Below are 19,070 nucleotides of genomic sequence, written 5' to 3' on the forward strand. Positions count from 1 at the left end.
GGTTGTAGTTCTACTTACTTTGGTGAATTGTAGCTTGAGAATGCAATAAGCCCTCCAAAAGCCAGAGAGAGAGAGAAGAAAATCTGGGTAGCTGCATCAAGCCATACGCGGGGATTTTTCAAAGTGTTCAGCTGAAATAATTGGAATAAATGCATGTATTAGGCTTAAATTAAAATTTCCTTTTCTCTCCCATTTCTCGTAGCTCAACTCCTATTTCACTTCTGAAACTGTGAGTTGTGTTGCCATCTAAATACACTGAAAATGGGAATCAGTGCAAAACACCTCAGTAAAGCAGGAGTTCCTGAAGGCACCATTTGGTCTACTTAAATGTACGTAGTAATTACAGAATCACTTTCATTGTACACCTGTCTGATAAAAATGTGTTTCTAAATGCATTAGGGACATAATAGGGACAGTACATTACATTTTTCCTCAGTTTATTATTTTTGTTACTCCACATACTGGGTAACTTACAGTTTAAGAATATTATCTTCCTAAAGCTGTATAAACAAATACTATACCTTCATTGTTTTAAGACAAAGTGATTCCATAGCTTTCCAAATAACAAAAAGACTAAAAGCCCAAGCAGACAAAAAGAGGATATTCATTAAAAAGGACATCTTAGTTTAAAAGTACAGTGAAAATAGCAATAAAAGATAAAAGGACAATGTAGGAAAAAACAAGGAGAAAAGAGAAATTGACAGAACGAAATCTGAATTTTGATGTAAGTGCAATGTGATAGAGGAAGCTAAATTAAAAAGTCTATGATTGTTGGATTACAGAGAATAACATACAGTTTTAAATAGCTGCACCAAGAAGGAATCTTACCATTAAACTCAGTCTAAAAGTAAAAGATTAAACATAAGTAGTGTGCAAAATGTAAATGTGCTCAATAAATACTAATTTCCTGCAGAAACTAAGAAGTAGCGTGTTACATTCATACCCACACAGGTACGAATATTGTTCTTTTAGCAATTGGGGGAAAAGAAACCAATTAAAAGTGAGCTGGTTAAAAACCAGATGGCCCCAAAGTAATACTGGGGATGTAGAATGTTTATCTTTGTTTTACAACAGTCTGATTAAATCTGTATCCTAGTCACGCAGGGCAGATTGTGTTTGCTGTGTTGTGCCTATATGCCTGTGCTATTGGTCCTAGTACATGACTAGAAGCATTTGTAGGAATGATCCTACTAGGAGCATTTATAGGAATGAGAGGTAAGTATACCAAAAGACCCTTAATAGCATTCTGGGTTTCTTTAAAGCTGGCTTGAGCTTCAGGAGCAAGAATAATGGGTTCACCTCAGTGTGGATGGAGGTAGTGAATGCCATTACTGCAGATGCTTTCTTTACAAGCATGCCAGTGCTTTGACCACAGCAGAACTCGTGTAATGTTTTGTACTATGCAGCATAGCAAGCAGACATGTGTAACCATTACTGGCTAAATGCTTCCATTTAGGCAAACCTTTCTAGAGGTTTAATTTGAGAGATCATAACCAAACCCTCCAATGCCAGAGTGCTCACTGGTAGGACCTTGTGCAGGTGCAGAAGTAGATTGCTACTGCAGTGCAGAAAGTCAGCATTTGCACTGCTGTGTGGCCTTCTCAGTCTGATTAAGTGCTGACATGTCAATTGTCAGTGCTGATAGATGCGGCTGTTAAAAGTCTGGCTTTCTGACTGGGGCTTTGGCAAATGAGTCTGGAGATGGTTTGGTTTGGTGCTAGAGGCAATGCATTTATTGATTCTAAAGGATGCTAATCAACCCCCAAACCTGAAGAAATAGTGAACAGGCAAGAGTGCTGTAACAATGTTATTATCTGCTTTTAAGCAAATTATTAATCTAAATGCTATTTTATATTTTCAATAATACAGATTTCATAAGCATGGCTTCAGGTGAAAAAAATGTGCTGAAGCTAGAAAGATGTGGCTGAAGATATAAAACCAGAATGTTAATGAATGAACACAGGAGTAATGAGGACATGAAGCATAATTGCTCCCTCCTGGACAGCAAGATGTTTGGATACTTTTTAACACGTGAAACATGGGCAGAAACTTTCTTAAAACAGAATTACAAACTACTGGGGTATCTGTGATGTGTGATTTTGGTGTAAAAACGCCTATTGCTTTTCTCACAAGCAAGTGACCAACAAGTAATACTGCACTTAAAGACAGCAGTTCATTATGGTAATGCTTTTGTTCTTCTCAGTACCGGAAACAATACGGCCAGACCAGGTACCTCGAAAGGAGTTTCAAGTCTCCATTCACAGTAACACACCAGGGGTAAAACTAAACTGCAAAACAGAGGAAAAAATTACGAGTTGTTTCTGTGGTAGAGGATTTGGTGCCGGTGCCATTGTCACTGCTTGTTAAATAGCTGCAGAACTGTGGGTGCAGGCGTCAGCCCAGCCACGTTCCTGGAATTGTTCATTGCCAGAGAACCCCCAAATATTTACAGTCTCTGAAGCTCTTTCAGATGTGAGAGAAGGAGGCATTTGTGCTCTTGAGCTGGCACAGATGTCCACAGAAGCTAAAATGTGTAAAGACCGTTGCTGATGCTTGATGGGATCCCTTTTCTGCTGCCTCTGATTATTTTTTTCCCCAAGAACTTTTCCAAACGTCTCTGTTCCAGCTCCTCTGCTGCTTCATCTTTGTTTACAACTTTTGCTTTCCCTTCAAGTGCCTGTGAGTGTAACTTCAGTATCTTTTTGTTTTCTTGGCAGCTTCACTTTCCAGGTAGCCAAGGATTTAGAGAGGGTGAGTGAATCATCAGACTTCTCCATCTCTGAAAGTCAAAGAAACAAAGTATTCATTATTCATTCTAGAATTTAAAGTGTGTCATATGGTAAAAAAAACAGCTGTGTATTTCTGCATGAAAACAAAAACACAGCCTGCTGTATTTAAAATCCATGTACATACAGCTATTCTTTGTGATATTAGTAAGACCTAAGATACAAACTTGGAAAGCAAATAAACTTAAACAATGTTTAATAAGAAAAATAAAGTTAGTTGGGTGATGATGATGTTGGAACTTAGTAAGATGTGACCTTTAGCACTAGGTTTTACTTTCTTTTACAGATTGTCAAAAACAATGGTGAGGTATAACAGTTGCCAGCGAGTGGATGTGGCAGTTATTACAGAGAAACTACAATTTCTGCTGCATTGCAAGTTGGAGAAAAGTTGGAAAAGATTGCCTCCAATGAGTGGAGAGTGTCAAGAGGGCTTATATATGTTTTGTTTGGCTTCTTTTTAAAGCAAACTGAAATAGGCAGTTATATTTGATATTGCTAAAACTTTACAAGCCTCCTGCAAAAATACAGGAAAAAAAAGAAGAAACCAGCACACACTTTAAGAAGTGTGCTTTACAGTTTTGTAAGCTAATATGCTCTGGGTTGGCCAGGTAAATCTATGCAACAGCAATGCCCATAGCAGATAGCACTTACCAGGCTATTGTATCAGCTTATCCATGTTTGTAGATAAGAACAGAGTTGCATCACCAAAACCATCTTCAGATGACTCTTCAAGGATGTCCCCAGAATCTGCTTCCTCAAACTGGCTAATCATTAACTGCAGGTTGATTGCAGCTGGATTTTCCTTCTGATTTCTGGTGCCAGTCTGATCTGCCGAACCATCCATCTGTTCTTTTATGATGATCAGCTCCCCCTCGGCACTGCAACGCCTCCAGGCTTTGTGCATACACACAAATCTACTTTTTGCATTAAGTTCACTGTGCAGTGATTAAGTCCTGAAGATGCCTGAGCTCTACCAGTGAAACCCAACTGCAAGGCTGAGACCAAATGACAACAGGTCAAGCTCTGTTCTGGTTGTGTTGTTTAATCTGCATTCTTCATTAAGACATTGCATTTATTGTCTTAATGACAGCAATAAAGACAAGCATTTATTGTCCTGTCTGGGGTCTACAAAAATGCAAGTGCATGTCCTGATCTCCTGTAAAGACCAAGGTTGTCCTTTTTGAGCTCTGACAGCATTCAGATGAGTCCCCGTGCCACTGGGCTTGCAGCGGGAGAGATAAAAGTGTCTCATCTGAGCCCTCTCTTGCTGTTGTCCCTTTCCAGGCTGGCATGTAAGATATCTCCAGGCTTCTTGGGTTATGTTTTCCTTAATGCCTGTGTTCCTGTTGTAGGAAGGGAAAGGGAAATACCCAGTGCTTTTGTGATGGGACCTGCGGAGCCGGAGGATGCTCTGAGACCATCTGTCAGCAGGTGCTGCTTTTCCTTCTCTATGCTCATTGTTTTATGGAGGATTTTAGGCAGAGCTCAAGGAGCCTGTGGTTGACAGCAACCACTTGGTGGGACAATTTGACTTTGCATTTGGGAAGGCTGCTAAGGACAATGTAAAGAGGTCCTTCTGAAATGGCGAGCTATAGAGGGATCTGGGGCTCCTGTGCCTTTGACAAGATGAATAAAAATGCGAAAAGGGTATTCTCCAGCAGTTCTGTCTTTTAGGGGCAGCTGCAGGGTAGGGGGGAAAACTTCAGCTATAGTGAAAGAGGGATAGGAGAAAACTGCTTTCAACCTTTAAAAAAAAATCACTTTGCAGTGTAATTCCTCAGTGAATTCTTAAAAGATTAAAGTTGTGTAGATTCTGTAGCACTGGCAGAGAAATCCCATCGTTATCATGTGTAAAAGAGAGGTGATTCTGTTTGTCAAGTGTATCAGTTTCACTTACACATTCAAGACTGATGCACCCATAACGTACTCACACTCAATTTTCCAGTATTTTCTGAAATGTTTATTACTGAACTGCTTCCTTTCTTGCTAAAATATATTAAAAACCAAATCACTTAATCTCAGAAAAAAAGAGCTTATCTGAGCTCTTGTATAGAATCACAAGGTGGTTTGGGTTGGAAAGAACCTTAAGATCATCTGGTTCCAACCCCCCTACCACGGGCAGGGATGCCTCACAGTAGACCATGTTGTCCAAGGCTCTGTCCAACCTGGCCTTGAACACTGGCAGGGATGGAACATTCACAACTTCTTTGGGCAACCTGTTCCAGTGCCTCACCACCCTCACAGTAAAGAACTTCTTCCTTAGATCTAACCTAAACTTCCCCTGTTGTAGTTTAAGCCCATTACCCCTTGTCCTATTACTACAGTCCCTGATGAAGAGTCCCTTGTAGGCCCCTTAGGGATCTAGATTAAGAGTTGCTGGAAAGTGAATATACAGTTTGAGATCTGAGGGGGAGAAAAAGGAAAAATAGTGTTTCTGATTTTAGCAGCAACACTTACGTTAGGGGTGAAGAGGTAAGCCAGACCATTGGTGGCTCCTGGTAGAGTGAGTCCGTGAATAAAGAATATAGTTAGGACCAGGTAAGGAAATATTGCTGTTACATAAATTGCCTAAAATAAGAATGCAGACAATTACTGACAATAACACTGATAAATCCTACATAAATTATTACAACATACAATCCTAATAATATTAGATAAGACAGCACAGGTGAACGTTGCCATCTTTAAAAGAAGCAGAATGAGCTTTTGGAGAACACATTTGTAACATGGTTCTTAAAACTATTGAGGGGAGGGGAGACTGTTAGGGCAGAAGCATTTGTAGTGGAAAAGAACTGTGATTTTGGACCACCTGTACCGATGTTATCACTTTGTTGGACAAGGAACATACTGAAATGTTTTCAGTATGGTAAATGAGGAAGGCTTTTGGTAGTGGTGAAACTCAGTATCTGGAGAGCAAGATTATAAGTGTGGGATGGTGCATTTCTCTGTCCTTTCTGTACCTTTCCTGTGGTTTCAATTCCTCGGATGGTGCAGAGATAGACAATTGCCCAGCAAGCTGCTAAGCACAAAATGAGCCACCACTGTAACGTGCCACTCTCAGTGACATCAGGTGTTATGTTCAAAGTTTTCCTGTACCAGAAATAATTGACTGCTGTACTTCTGTAACATTCTTCATTGAACCCTGAAAAAAAAATGTGGAAAGCGTAAAAATACATTTTAAAATTGGTAATATTTTCCCCAGTCACTGTAGGGTTAGGAAGCAGTACTTTATACTGGTAAAGGAGTGGCAGGATGATCTCTTCTGGGCTGCCAAATCAAATGGGTAAACAAGTCTCGAAATACTTCAGGAATTCCACTAAACAAAGAGGGCACCTACCTTTGAAAAGCAGGAAAAGTGACCTGGGTAAATAGAGGCAAAACCTTGACCTTAACTCTGGGCTTAATTCTGAGAAAGCTACTCCTCTGTGTCTCAGCCAAAGTCTGACAGGGAGGAGTAATCATTGAGTGTGGTCATTGTGAACGTATGAAACTTTTCAAACAAATCTTACTCTGGTGAGATTGCAAGGTGGAGAATGAAGTAACTTGCAGCTATGTGATATACTGATTTAGCCAAGTGACTTTTCAGTTACAAATCTACACTTCAAAGAGTGGTTCCACTGAAATGAAGCTGGTGATCCTCTTTCGGTGTATGAGGACACTGATGTACTCAGGCTTGCTGGTGTCCTTTCCTCAGCTCTGATAAAAGAATTGTATGTGCACCTGCACATACACTGGCCAGCACAGTCCCAGCTACTTCTGAATACAGAGTCTCTGGCTGTTGAATCGAGTCTGTGGGTTGTAGGAGGGTGTATGAGTAGCAAGTTATGTAGTGAAAAAGCTTTGTTGCTTGTGTGCCTTTAGTACCAGCTTAAGTATGTGAGCCAGAAATAATGCCATTTTAGGCTACATTCAGCTTAGCCTGGTGGATGGGAACAGCTGCTATCTGACTCAGTTAGGAAGCAGCTACCTGGAGAGAGCATTGCAATCATTACAGAGAAGTGTGGGCACTAGCATCAAAAAATCCATCCTTAAAGAACTTCTTCGATATTTTCTAAAAGGTGCTGTCATGGTTGAAGCCCAGCTGGCAACTAAGTTCCATCCAAAACCAGGACAGATGCTTAACTAAAAATGCAGGGGTTTTGTATACCAAACTAGTTGATTAAAAAGTTGATCTCCAAAGAAGGTTTGGAAAACATTTGTTTAGCTCACTAGTTGGGACTTCTGTATCCTGTTTCTTAAGCCCCAAAGATTTTCTCTACTTCTGTGACAAAGATGGGAGATATCTAATTGTCTTCCTACTCTAGAATAGTCCTAAGGTCTCAAAAATAATGTTAACTCCTGCTGTGTTTTGTCTTTTTTCTTAGCCTCTTACTCAGCTTATGTTTCTTGTTCTGCCCTGGAACTTGTCGTCTCTCATGCTCTGAACAAAAAAAGCTGAAAAATAACTGTGAGGAACTGAGAGCAATCTTCCTTGTCCTGCTCAGGTACACTGTCTGTCTTTGGCCTTACTAAAGGTTTTGTAATGGGTATTGTGAATTTGATCTGAGCCTTGAAGATTCCCTCTGCTACCCCAGAAGCATTTTACTTAGTTGCTCCTTTTTTATTCTTTTTTTTTTCTTTTTTTTTTAAACACTCTTATTTCATTTCATCATTGAAATCAAACAGAAGAGGTCATGGACTTTATGGCTTTTGCTGTTCCTGTGACAATGAGGTATTTGAGTAGTCTATGATCGCTATCGTAGCTTTCTGAGCAGAAAACAAACCAGGTCTTGTGCACAACTCAGGGCCAAATCAAGTATGGCTTCTCTTCCCAAGGGTTTCTCAATTAGCTGCCCTAGGATGTTGTCTTATCAGATGTGTAAAAGTAGTCTCACCAACCTAAAGGCAGAAACTGAAGTTCACCAATAGGGTTGTGTTTCTTGCTCTGGCAACTCACCTGGTCTTTCTCAGTACATCATGGTAAAAGAGCTGAAAGGTTTCTGTAAGAGCTTGTAATGAGTCATAATGAATGAATCACCAAGTAATTAAAACTCAGAAGTCTCATTTAAAGCAGTTACTGGAAGATGTAGTCATAAATTTGGTTCTTAATTATGTTAACAATCTCATGTGCCTTGATGTGCAGTTTGTGACAACGGATGTGCGTCTTGATAAAGGACTATTTTTCCATAGTCAGAAAGCAGAGGGTGCTCTTTCAGACTGCTATTTGTATCACAGCACAAGCATAAAATATACACAAAGCTTCCCTTTTCCCCTTGCTAGTCCCCAGACCCTGATGTTTGTGATCCTCCTTTTCCTAGCAGTGATGCTCGAAGTGGTAGTTACCTGTTCTGTTTTCATTTAGAGGACAGATGCTCCAAGGAAGAGGTTCTTGGAAGGAGTTTATGAAATACCACATCACCCAGGTTAAAATGGTGTTGTAGTATAAGCTCACCAGAACCGACACCATCCATGAACCAAGCCCTGCCGAAAGCACAAATCTCAGTTTAGAAAAGCTGTGGAAAAATTATCAGTCACAGCACTTGCACTCAGAAACTCACTTTTCCTCATTTTCCAAGATTGTCTGTTTCCCCCAGGGATTTTCATAGGAAAGATGGGTATTTGTATCCTTGGTAGACAAATACTGGTGCACAGTTCCCCCCCAGCTCACCAGCCCTGCTGCAAGAGGGCTGACAATACCTACAAGATTAGGGTTGAAATCTTTGGTCTAGTATGTAATGCATTGTTTTCTACAATACAGGGCAACTTTAATAGCAGACACCAAAAGAGACGGAATTTTTACAGCATGCTGTAGCTGCATGAGGGCACTCTTTTGTTCCAGACCATACACACATGCCCTAAACTGTTACCGGAAGTGCTTCTGCAATGAGGAAGGAAGAATACCCACACCATGGCTTTCTGCTTGCTTGCATTTTGCAAAGGGAGGATGGACATGCCTAGCTGTAGGAGATGGGTTTAGCTGGAGGCACCACCCTGCTGCGTGCTATTTCTTCCTGGTTGTCCTCTGCCCCTTAGATAGCTCCCCTTACCCACCCCTTCTCCTCTCACACACAGCCACAGGCATGGCAATCCCTCCCAATCCCATTTTCAAGCACCTGCTGAAAGCAGGGCATGATCCAGCAGTGCTGGCTGGAGCATCCGAGGCCTTCCTTTGACCCTACAGGCAGGAGGGTGCTATCTCAAAGTCAGTGCAGCTGATTGTTCAACCCTCTAACGGTGGCTGCTCCCATTCACTTTTTTTGCAGCCTAACAATGCGTTCAGGATACAAGATATGGGGGGGAGGTTCAGGTTTTTTAATCGATTAAATAAGTAGAAAAAAATTGTTGGCACAGGACTGCACACCAGTCTGATGCATACTGCGTAGGGATTGTCGGTCATCTTAATAATGGCCCCTCAGTAGCCCCACTGTGCCCCCGTCTTGTGGAGGGGAACTTTCTCAGGTTGCTTCAGGCTCTTTAGGAGGTGCCAGGATCCTGTTCCTGATCTCCCCTCTTTCTGTCCTCCAGTCCAACTATTCCTGGCTCCTGGAGGGGCTGTGAGGGAGGAGTGAGAAGCACTGTGGGCAGGCAGCTCTTGTGTAAGCTCCAAGACATGGTAGGAATAGGGCAGTGTTGGCCAGCAGAGCTCATGACTGCTATGCTTTCCACAGCAAAGGTTATGAGGTTTACATTTAAGGCTCCTGTGTGCCTAGGGTAACATCTGGTGGGAGTGATATAGAAATGAATGGTATGGGTGGGAAGGGACATTAAAGGTCATTTAGTCCAACCTCCCTGCAATGAGCAGGGACATCTTCAACTAGATCCAGTTGCTCAGAGCCCCATCCAACCTGGCCTTGGACGTTTCCAGGGATGGGGCACCTACCACCTCTCTGGGCAACCTATTCCCAGCTTTCACCACCCTTAAAGTAAAACCTCTCTTCTTATATCCTATAAAGCATCAGGCACGGGTCTGCTGGGTGGGAGTTCGGCTGCAGTTCCTTCAGTTGGGACCCCAAGAGATATACCGACTCCTCCGAGGTAGGGTGAGATGGTGTTCCAGGCACGGATGCTGCCTTTCCTCAGGCACTGTCCCAGGGCCAGTTCAAGATGCAACAGCGGGATTCCTTCGAAGAGAAGAGCAATGAAGTATGGGATCAGGAATGCTCCTGAAAATACAATGAAGTGCAGTTGAGCCACGTGATTATCTGCATCTCACTGAAATTACCGTTTGATAATTTGCCTGCTTTATGACCCTGCCCGAGTTCTTGTAGGACGTGTTGAGAAGAGGGAGCATTGCTAAGGATACCTGCCAAGTCACATCTGTTACTGGTAATTTTGTTGGTGAAGATGAAGGAGGTAGAACTAAGGGATGCTTAGTTCTGCAGGATGCTTCCCCTCAAGCACTGTGACCATGAAGCAAGCCTCTTTTCTCTGGGGAAACAAAAGCAGAAGTCCTGCCAGCCCCCTTCCCATCCTCCTACTGACTGTACTCCTCATCACTTTGTCAATAAACCTCTGCCTTGTTATACCATTTCCCTTTGTCTTCGAATCTCCTATCTGAATCTGCCCAGCTTTGCTTTTCCAGCTCTGGAAACCTCCTCCCCTCCCTCAGGCTTGGCAGGGAGAGCCGCTTCACCACCACAATCTGAAAGAGCAGAGCGGAGCAGCTCGGATCTCTGTCTTCAGCTCTGAGAGGGAGGTGAGGGAATGCGCAGGATTTCCAGTCTCTTCCTGGAATGGCCCCTGTGTTTTGCAGTCGCTATTTGGAAAGGCTGGGCAGATAAATCAAATCACTGGCACTAAGTACTGCAGAAACTTTGCTACCTGCTGCTAGGTGCTACAGTAACTGTATACAGCACCCAGAGAAAGCGTGTTCTTTAATAGTTTCATTTCCCTTTATCAAGAAATACATAGGAACAAAAATCAGCAAAGCTCTTCACAGTGAAGGACTGTTCTTAATTTGCCAAAGGTGGAAATAAATGTTTCTCCTTATGATCTGAATTCTTAAGATGTTTTTAACTGCTAAGAAGCAGATTTGACAAAGGAGCCTCACAGTTGATTCTTATATTAAATCCTCAGCCTTGGTATCCCCTGCTCAGTAGTCCCAGTGCTCAGAAAAAGCTCTAAAGTGGCTGTTATAAACCCCTCCCAGGAGAGAGACTTATAGAGGGAGTTAAGGACCACAATTGTTTATTTTTAAGTGTTTTACCACCTGATAAAATCTTACCTGGAACTACCTGCCAAATCTTCCATGTAAATACTATGGAATTTGCAGGTCCTTCCCACAAGAACTGGGTAACCTCTCGCCATGCTCAATCCTACATTCTCCTCCAAACCTGCTGCAATGTGCCCCTCCACAGCACACCGGGGGTGCCCACACAGCCCTCCTGGCAGCCCCATGCCTTGGGTTGTCTAATGGGAAGAGTGGCACATCCGTGTGAGTGCCTGGAGCACTCTCTTCTCCTGCCTGCTTGGCCCCACGCTGGCTCCGGGAGGCAGCTGTTCCGCTGCAATCCCTGCAGTGCTGAGCCCTTGCTAGCAGAGCGCTCCGTAAGGGATGGAGCTATCTCCCATATCATATCTTCCTGGAAATAACTGTGTAATAATTAGTGCAAGCTGCCACCTGTTATCTCTCTCTCCTTTTCTGTTTGCTAGTCGAACCTCTGACAGCAGAGCATGTTTAGATAATGTGCTGATAAAGGCCTGTTTACTCTGTGCTGGTTTGTATGTATCTCCGGTCATATTGAAAGCATGACAAAACATAATGTCAGACTTGACTTGGAAAGAAAACACTGGCTTTCCATGAAAACAATATAAAAAGTATGCTATCTGCAAATACGGAAATATGGCAGAAAATAGGGGTAAGATGAAATAGGTACTGAAGCTAATCTTTCTCAAACCTAATTCAAATAAATGGCTTGTAGTGTAAAAATACACTTTCAGTTATTCGTTCCTTTGCTTTATAGTATTTTTAGGCAAAAAAGGAAAAAGTCGGGAAAAGCAGACAGTCTGCTCAAGCACTTGAAGCTTACTCTTTTCCACAATAAAATCCCCCCACCCATATCTGATACCAGAGAGATATCAGATACCTCATAGTGAGTAGAAACCCTCTAGCACTATATAGTTGAGGGCTCTGCTTAATAGATAGGGGAGGATGTACCAGAAGGCAGAACTTAAATACTTTTTCTTTAAAAAATGCCGTGAGAAATCTCACCATGGAAAAGGCAGGAAGAAAATCCAAGAAGTGGGATGAAGAAGCAAGCAGGTACCTAACACAGAGCTTGTATCACAAAACGGAGCATTCAAACGTGGGCACAGCAAAACCCTGTTGGCACCCATATGACATGTAGCACATGCTCAGCAAAAAGGCAGTAGATTTGGTTCCATGAGGCACAGGGAAAGGAAATCTTAACAGAAACCATTATAAATTGCCCTTAAAGAAGTACATACATATGGATATTCTAGGTATATTTGCATCTAGATGTTCTAGATTTATATGCTCCACAGTGAAAGGAAAATAAATGACATACGTAAGAAGCAAGCCTGGAGGGATGTCTGAAAACAAAAGTTTAGCTTCACTTTTTCCTCTCAAAATGATAGTCATCAAGCATTTGCAAATACCTTAAAATCCTGGGAAAATGGCCATAAAAATCAAAGTGTCACTAGGGCATGATTTAGTTGTACCCTGAGGCACAACCTAGGAAAATTTTAGTCTACACCATTCCTTCTGTCAGAAGGGCACCTCAAAATGCGTAAAGTACCTATCCTGCAGACACATGCACTACAAAAGAGGGTCAAAGAACAAAACCAAACCAAACCAAACAAAAAACAACCAAACAAAAAGTCCAAAATGTACCAGAGTTAAAAGCCATTTTGGAAGGACATCCTGCACAGGCATACTGCAAAGCTGAGAGACAATCCCTGTGCACACGAGAAGGCACAGAAAGAGCTACGAGAGCTCTACAAGAACTTTTTCAGCTCAGGCTATCAACTACAAATACTGCACATATTGATAAGTTGGCTTCCTTGACAATAGGATTCTTAGTGACAAGGAGATCCAGATACAGAGAAAGAGCTGTTAGCTATTGAAAAGAGATTACCAGACCTGAACCACTTTCTCTGTAGGAGCTCAGCTAAGCAGCACAGTAGCCAACACAGCAACAAATCACATCAAGACATCAAGTAGGAAAAAAAGCATCAGGTTATGCATTTTCACCCCTCTCTCTGGAAAACAATTCTTCATGGTCTTTGTTACGTCTTCTACACATGCCTTAATCCAGATGAAAAGTATGAGCTACTGTAAACGTCATATTTGCTCAGCATATTTGTGATGGTGCTGATTTTGATGTAGAGGCCACACTGCACATCTTACAGACTCTGAAACTTTGCAGGGTTAAGTTTCACATGTAAATGACTTTATCTCCTTGAACAACAATGAGAGATCTAAAGCCATGCCCAGAAAATCAAGGTAGCAATAGCCATTTCAAAAGAAGGGGGCTAACTCCTGTAGATCAACTTGTAAAATAACCTTGGTGAACTCCCCTGTGAAATGCTCATGACTGACGAATGCAAGACAGCAGCATCCATGTGCAAGCACGCACCACTCTGAACTGCAAAAGGCAACCAAGTGCAAGCTCTTTTCTTTCCAACACACTTCTGTTTTGTTTATTTTTACAGTATCTCCCTGGTGTACCTGTTGTTCCTCTGAGATTTTATTTGCCTTCTGAGGACACAGTGAGCCAGGGAACTGCATTTTGCAGCCAGTGGTAGTTCTAATCCCAGTAAAAGGTCAGGTAGGCTGTGGGTTATTGAAGTCTGTTAATCATTGCCCCAGAAGTAAACAGTTCTCCCTTTTTAGCTGTACTTCAGTGTTGATTGTATTTATTTTCCTAGAAAGAAACTATATTATGTATTAAAGGTATTTTCCAGTCATCCTGCAGGCTTGTGTGCACATGGGTCATGTACAAATGCCCATTTATAATACTCATGGATTAGGCAAGCATATATATACACTAGCTATAATCCAAAGCAAAACACTACAGTAAGTTCCAGCTACATCTGGATTGCTGGGTTTTTTTAGATATACTCAGATGACCATATGTGTGCACATATAACTATATGGCTTGTTCAAGTCTGTTTTAAGTGACAAACTATATACTGGGCCATTTAGAGACTTCTTTTCGATCCCGGTTGCCTGGGAACCTTTGTGTTTGTCTCCACTTACTGTGAAAAACAACCTTCATATCCATTAGTCATGAAAAGCAAATAGCTAACTTAACTCAGGCAATAAATCCAAATAATCAGTAACGACAGAGGGTGATAAATGTCAGCAAAACCGATATTATGTTAGATCCAGGTTACTGAGTAACACTAATATGCAATGAATAAGGTCCAGAAGTCTGCTGAGAACAGCTGACATGAGTCAAATATACAAGCACTCATTTTTATCTGGATTTTAAAAAGATCTAGAAATGACGTGAAGTGCATTGCCTAACTCTTAAGTGCTTGGAAAACACCTGAACCAGCTGTGAAACTGTGATCTGTACCCAGAAGCCATTCAGACTTAGAGCACATCTATGCTATGTCCATACCAGGTTTTACTGCACTTGTGGCTGTGGCTGCGGGCACAGAGTCACTGCACATCTCAGGGCTCCTATTTAGCCACAATGCTGCTGGTGTCTCCCATGATCATATCTTCAGATGCACACAAGCAGGGTTTATGCTCCAGTACCCCTTAAAATCTATTGGGCTTTTGCATCTGAGTTACTTGCTTTTGAAAATGCAACCCCAAATCACATCACTGTCTTAAATTAGCAGAAATAAAATGCAACTACATTGCACACGGGTGTAAACCCAACATTTTAGTCTTCTTGGTGGTCTTCATGACAATCAAACTTTTCCAGTGCCGGCTTTCTGGGATAAATTATTCACAAACCCCGCAGCACTTTGTTACAGAGTCCATCCTGCTGTTGAGCTCTCTGAGCCCTTTTTTAAATCCAGTGACCAAACACTGGCTGTATATCCACACATTGACCTTTACACACCACTGTCTCGTGCCACAGTCTGTAGCGTTGCAAAGTACCTATATGCCACTACTGAGGCTGCTAGCTATTGTAAAGTGATTTTTCACTGGCATAATTATTACTCACAGAGCAAAGGAATGATTCAGCCTTTGTCCCTGCAGCATTTTCTTGTTTTTATTGTCTTTAAACCTGCTCTAAACCCTGTCCTTTTTGTCCCTAACAGCTCCTGTGGGATATATCAGTGCTCAGAAATACACAAGTAAACAGATTTTCTGAGCCCTCCTCAGTTCATAAGACAGGTCACTGTGGGTATCCTTGCACTCAGACTCAAGCTTCTGGGGTGACAAAGGTCTGTAGGGCAGGGATGCAGGGAACCCTGGAGAGGAAGAATGGAGGGAAGAGATCAAACCTCAGTAGCAGACAAATGTTGCTGATCTTATGAAGCTGGGATCTGAAGAGGTTGAAAAACAGCTGGCCACAGCTAGACCCTGCCTCCTGCATGGAGAAACCACCCTTGGTTCTTCATGGGAAGGTGTGAGAGCCTTTTTATGGTCAGTAGAACAATATTTCATCTTAATCCATAACAGAGATTTGCACAAAACCCTGAAGCACAAAGCTTATGCAGTTGGCGGCCCCAGAAGCAGTTCCGTGTAATGAGATGTGTGGAGGAGCTGCATCTTGCTATGGTCTCATCTGTGAGTTTCAAACCTTCTCCTGAATTCTTGGTGTTAATTGTTACATTACAAAGATATCACATTATGTTTGATTTATTATGTTGTTTGTTAATACTGGATTGCTCCAAGATAGAAAGGCCACCTGAGATGCTGTAGGGTATTTGTCTGACCTACAGCTCCTGCTCCAGGAAAGCATCTTCTTTGCAGGTCCCATGCCATATCTGCTATAGGGATGTTTCTCAAAAGGTGTTTGTCATGTCTCATTAATGCATGTATCATTACAGGCTTTTTCCAGCCATCTCTGTGGGCAAACATAGAGAAACAGCATGCTTGCACCTATGGCCTTGTCGCTATCCAGTTATGTCACGTGTCCAAGAGAGTTTCACTGGGTTTCACATCCAAATAAATAATGGAAAATGTTAAGTCTCCAGGGAGGAGTCTAACCTAGTGCTTCTTCTCTTTTCTTCTTTGAATCTGTGTAATTGTAGCTTCCAGCTGTTACATGTTCAATGTTGAAGAGCTCCTTGCCATCAAAATAATTTCCATTTGCTTATTTATAGACTATGATCAACGTACTCTTTCATTTACAATTTCATGAGCTAAATAGGCTGGGTTCTTGAGTCATTCCTTGTCTCGTATGTCTTCCAGATCTTGAAAAGTTGTTGGGGATTTTCTGCATTTTGTCTAATTTTTCAAGTTGACTTTGAAAGGTGGAGTTTCAGAAGTCAAAAGTTTAGAAGTTTCTTAGTATCGATAGTAATATCTACACCTACTTCCTAGTGCTCTAATATATGCCAAGATGCTTTTTGTTGACACAACCTTCTAGATCTCATTCAATCAGCTACTTATCAGAGTCCCCAGGTGGCTACTTCTTTCTGAAACACCTCCTTCCATGTAAAGGCAGCATCCATTCTTGGTTCCTTGGCTGATTCAAATACATGCAGTTCATCAAGTAATACAGAGACCTTGGTAGAGCAAGCTTGGATTTAATAATTTTTTTCTGTCATATGACAGTTTCTCCAGGTTTGAATTTTCTGTTTCTCCAGTTAACTGAAAGATAATGACTAATACTGGACTGAAACAATTTGCTATCTCACTCTGCTTTGGAGAGCTTACCATGGCGGATCTCAAAAGCTACTGTGAATGGTGAGTTATCAAGTACTCTTTTCTAATCCACTTATATTTACTAAGTTGGCTTCTTCTAAAGCAATTCGTGGTGGGAGTGGTGCCCTGGGACAATCTTGGGCAGCTGTCTGCCCCACCTGGCAGGCTCCTGCAGGGGTTCTTTCAGGTCTTATCATTTAACAATGATAAATGCCTCACAGACATCAAAAAGTATGATTTAGTTTTGTGCAGGGGAAGTTCCAGGTGATGAGATAAGTCCAAGAGCATCAGAGAGGGGAAGGGAACGACTTGCTCCCTCCCAAAGGAAAGCACAGTGACCATTTGTCCAGGGGCCGGTTCACTTGGGCCTCCCCAGGACTTCTCGCTTTTCCTTAAGGTAGCTGCAGGGTCAGATTCCTGCTCCTATCGGTGCTGTAGCAGCAATGCAAGAACAACATCAGTTTTGCTGAGAGGTAGTGTCAGTCTGGTCTTACTTCCTAAACAAATGCATTTTTGGACCCTTACAGCCCAAACTATTCTATGATTCTATGGTTCTATCATTCTATGATTCTATGATTTTAAAATTCTATACTTTTGTATAAAAAAGCTGGTCTTACTGGTGCAAAACATTTTCGAGAATTAGTTTAAAAAAGCCCCTCAAACCATTGGTGCAAATATCTAACTTCCATGCTCCTTGTAAGTTAGCGTGGTTATAAGAAAATTGTAATTTAATATTCCAACAAAATCTCATGTCAATCTTACCGCCTCCATGTATCTGACACAAGTATGGAAATCGCCACACGTTCCCCAAGCCGACGGCAAATCCGATACAGCTCAAAATGTACTGGAACTTATTATCCCACTTGGGTCTGCTGTCTTCTTTAGGGATTTCAGGTGGCACTGACATTTTAGTGCAATAGCCTTGGCTCCTTAGCCCCTTTCCCTATAAATTGGAAGATGCTTCAAAACTTGTCTCTCCTACAGGTTTTATGCAGGGTGACTGGAGGATCCTGGAAAGAGAGGTGGAGCTTTCTTTTTATGTAATACAAAGGAACGTGTCATTGCCAAAGCTGCAGTTTAAAGACAAAACCAGGAATTACAATTATAGAGTTGCCACTCTCGACTTTTTTGCAGCTCCTTCCATAGTTAGAGAACTTGGAAAAATGCTGTTAATGGGTAACACAGGATCAAGCAGGTTTTTGTTTTCTGTTCTCCTTCTGTTCTCAGATGCTTTCAGAGAAGTGTGACATGAATGTAATTAAAAAGAAATCTTTACAGCAGGCTTACTAGAACTGTAAAATACTTGGGAAAATCTGTGAATAAAGTCTTCCCATTTCCTTTCTTACTTTGTTAATGGGGGCAAAAGAATGAAGACTCTTTTGCAAGTGCAAGAAGTCAATAAATAAAAAAGTAAGAAATAGTAGAACAGGCATGTTCAGACATTAGAATTTGGTCCACTTTCACCATAGCTGGCAGAGGTTAATCACTTCCCAGGTGTTAATGAGTCCCAAGTGACTATTTTAATTGTTCATTAAATAGTCACTGATGAATGCAAGAGCAGAATGCTCTCCTTCAATTGAAAGTCTGTGGGAATGTTATTCTGTTGTCTTTCAGTTATACCAGAGTTTCGCTATTTGGCACAGCAAACCAGTTCACTCCACACTAAACACATCAACCAGTCAGCTTGCTTGCTTCAGTAAATCAACACTTTATGTCAGGATTCCCCTTTTTGGAATGGGAAGAGTATCTCAGTGAAGATGGATTTCTTTTTCCCTAAATATTTAGAGCGAAATAAAAGCACTGCTCTGCAGCTAAGCGTACAAATATGATAAGGTTGCAGATCATCCAGCCAGAAGCCAGGTTCACATCTAGGCTACACAAGCCTCCCCAGGCAAGCACAGTTCATCTGCTTGCAGCTCTGACAACATCCATGCATGGATCAGCTGAACTCCCCAGTCCCTTATCAGGATGTATCACAGGGCAGGTATGAGTTGGCAGCACAGCTGGCATGTATGTGTGGCATGGTTTGGCAGCACTTACACAGCGTCACTGCTGCCAGGGCACCCATCACCATCACCCCTGCTGCTGCTGCTGCACTTCAGATCAAGAAATGCCTTGTGCTGTGCTGGGGCCATTCTAGCAACACAGTGATGCCCATACCTGCCACCTGCAGCTGACCACTTCATGCTTGGTTTTCCTCATTCTTGGTGGCTGAGCTTCTTCTCAGCAGGACAATCTGACAAAACTTTTTTTTTCCCATTAGAGAACAACATCTTTAAACAGTTTAAATAATTACTCACATTCAAATAATAACTAAAAAATAGAATGCAAATGGATTTAATAATTCAAATACGCATACAATGTCTGGTACTTCACTCTCTATTTAGGGAGTATGTACTACTCTAAAGATACACTGTAGACTAGGTAGAACCAAAATATCCCTATTTCTTCTAAGAGAGCATTTTGATACTAAGGGAATGTCAGGTTGTAAACTGCATCAATTCTTG

At 41.8% G+C, this 19,070-nt stretch overlaps 1 protein-coding gene across 1 annotated transcript in view; it reads right to left on the minus strand.

The window, feature by feature from the left end:
• SLC6A18 (solute carrier family 6 (neutral amino acid transporter), member 18) overlaps positions 1-17,470 on the minus strand; it is a 25,799-nt gene extending 8,329 nt beyond the window's left edge. Inside the window, exons 1-6 of the mRNA XM_010020377.1 lie at positions 17,326-17,470; positions 9,788-9,928; positions 8,109-8,246; positions 5,747-5,928; positions 5,244-5,354; positions 19-131 (exon numbers count right to left, since the gene is read on the minus strand). Of these exons, the coding sequence (XP_010018679.1) occupies positions 19-131; positions 5,244-5,354; positions 5,747-5,928; positions 8,109-8,246; positions 9,788-9,928; positions 17,326-17,470 (830 nt within the window). The remainder of the gene's footprint in view (positions 1-18; positions 132-5,243; positions 5,355-5,746; positions 5,929-8,108; positions 8,247-9,787; positions 9,929-17,325) is intronic.
• Between the last annotated feature and the right edge of the window lie 1,600 nt (positions 17,471-19,070).

Source organism: Nestor notabilis, unplaced genomic scaffold, assembly GCF_000696875.1.
Source record: "Nestor notabilis isolate BGI_N333 unplaced genomic scaffold, ASM69687v1 scaffold6868, whole genome shotgun sequence".
Lineage (NCBI taxonomy): Eukaryota > Metazoa > Chordata > Aves > Psittaciformes > Psittacidae > Nestor > Nestor notabilis.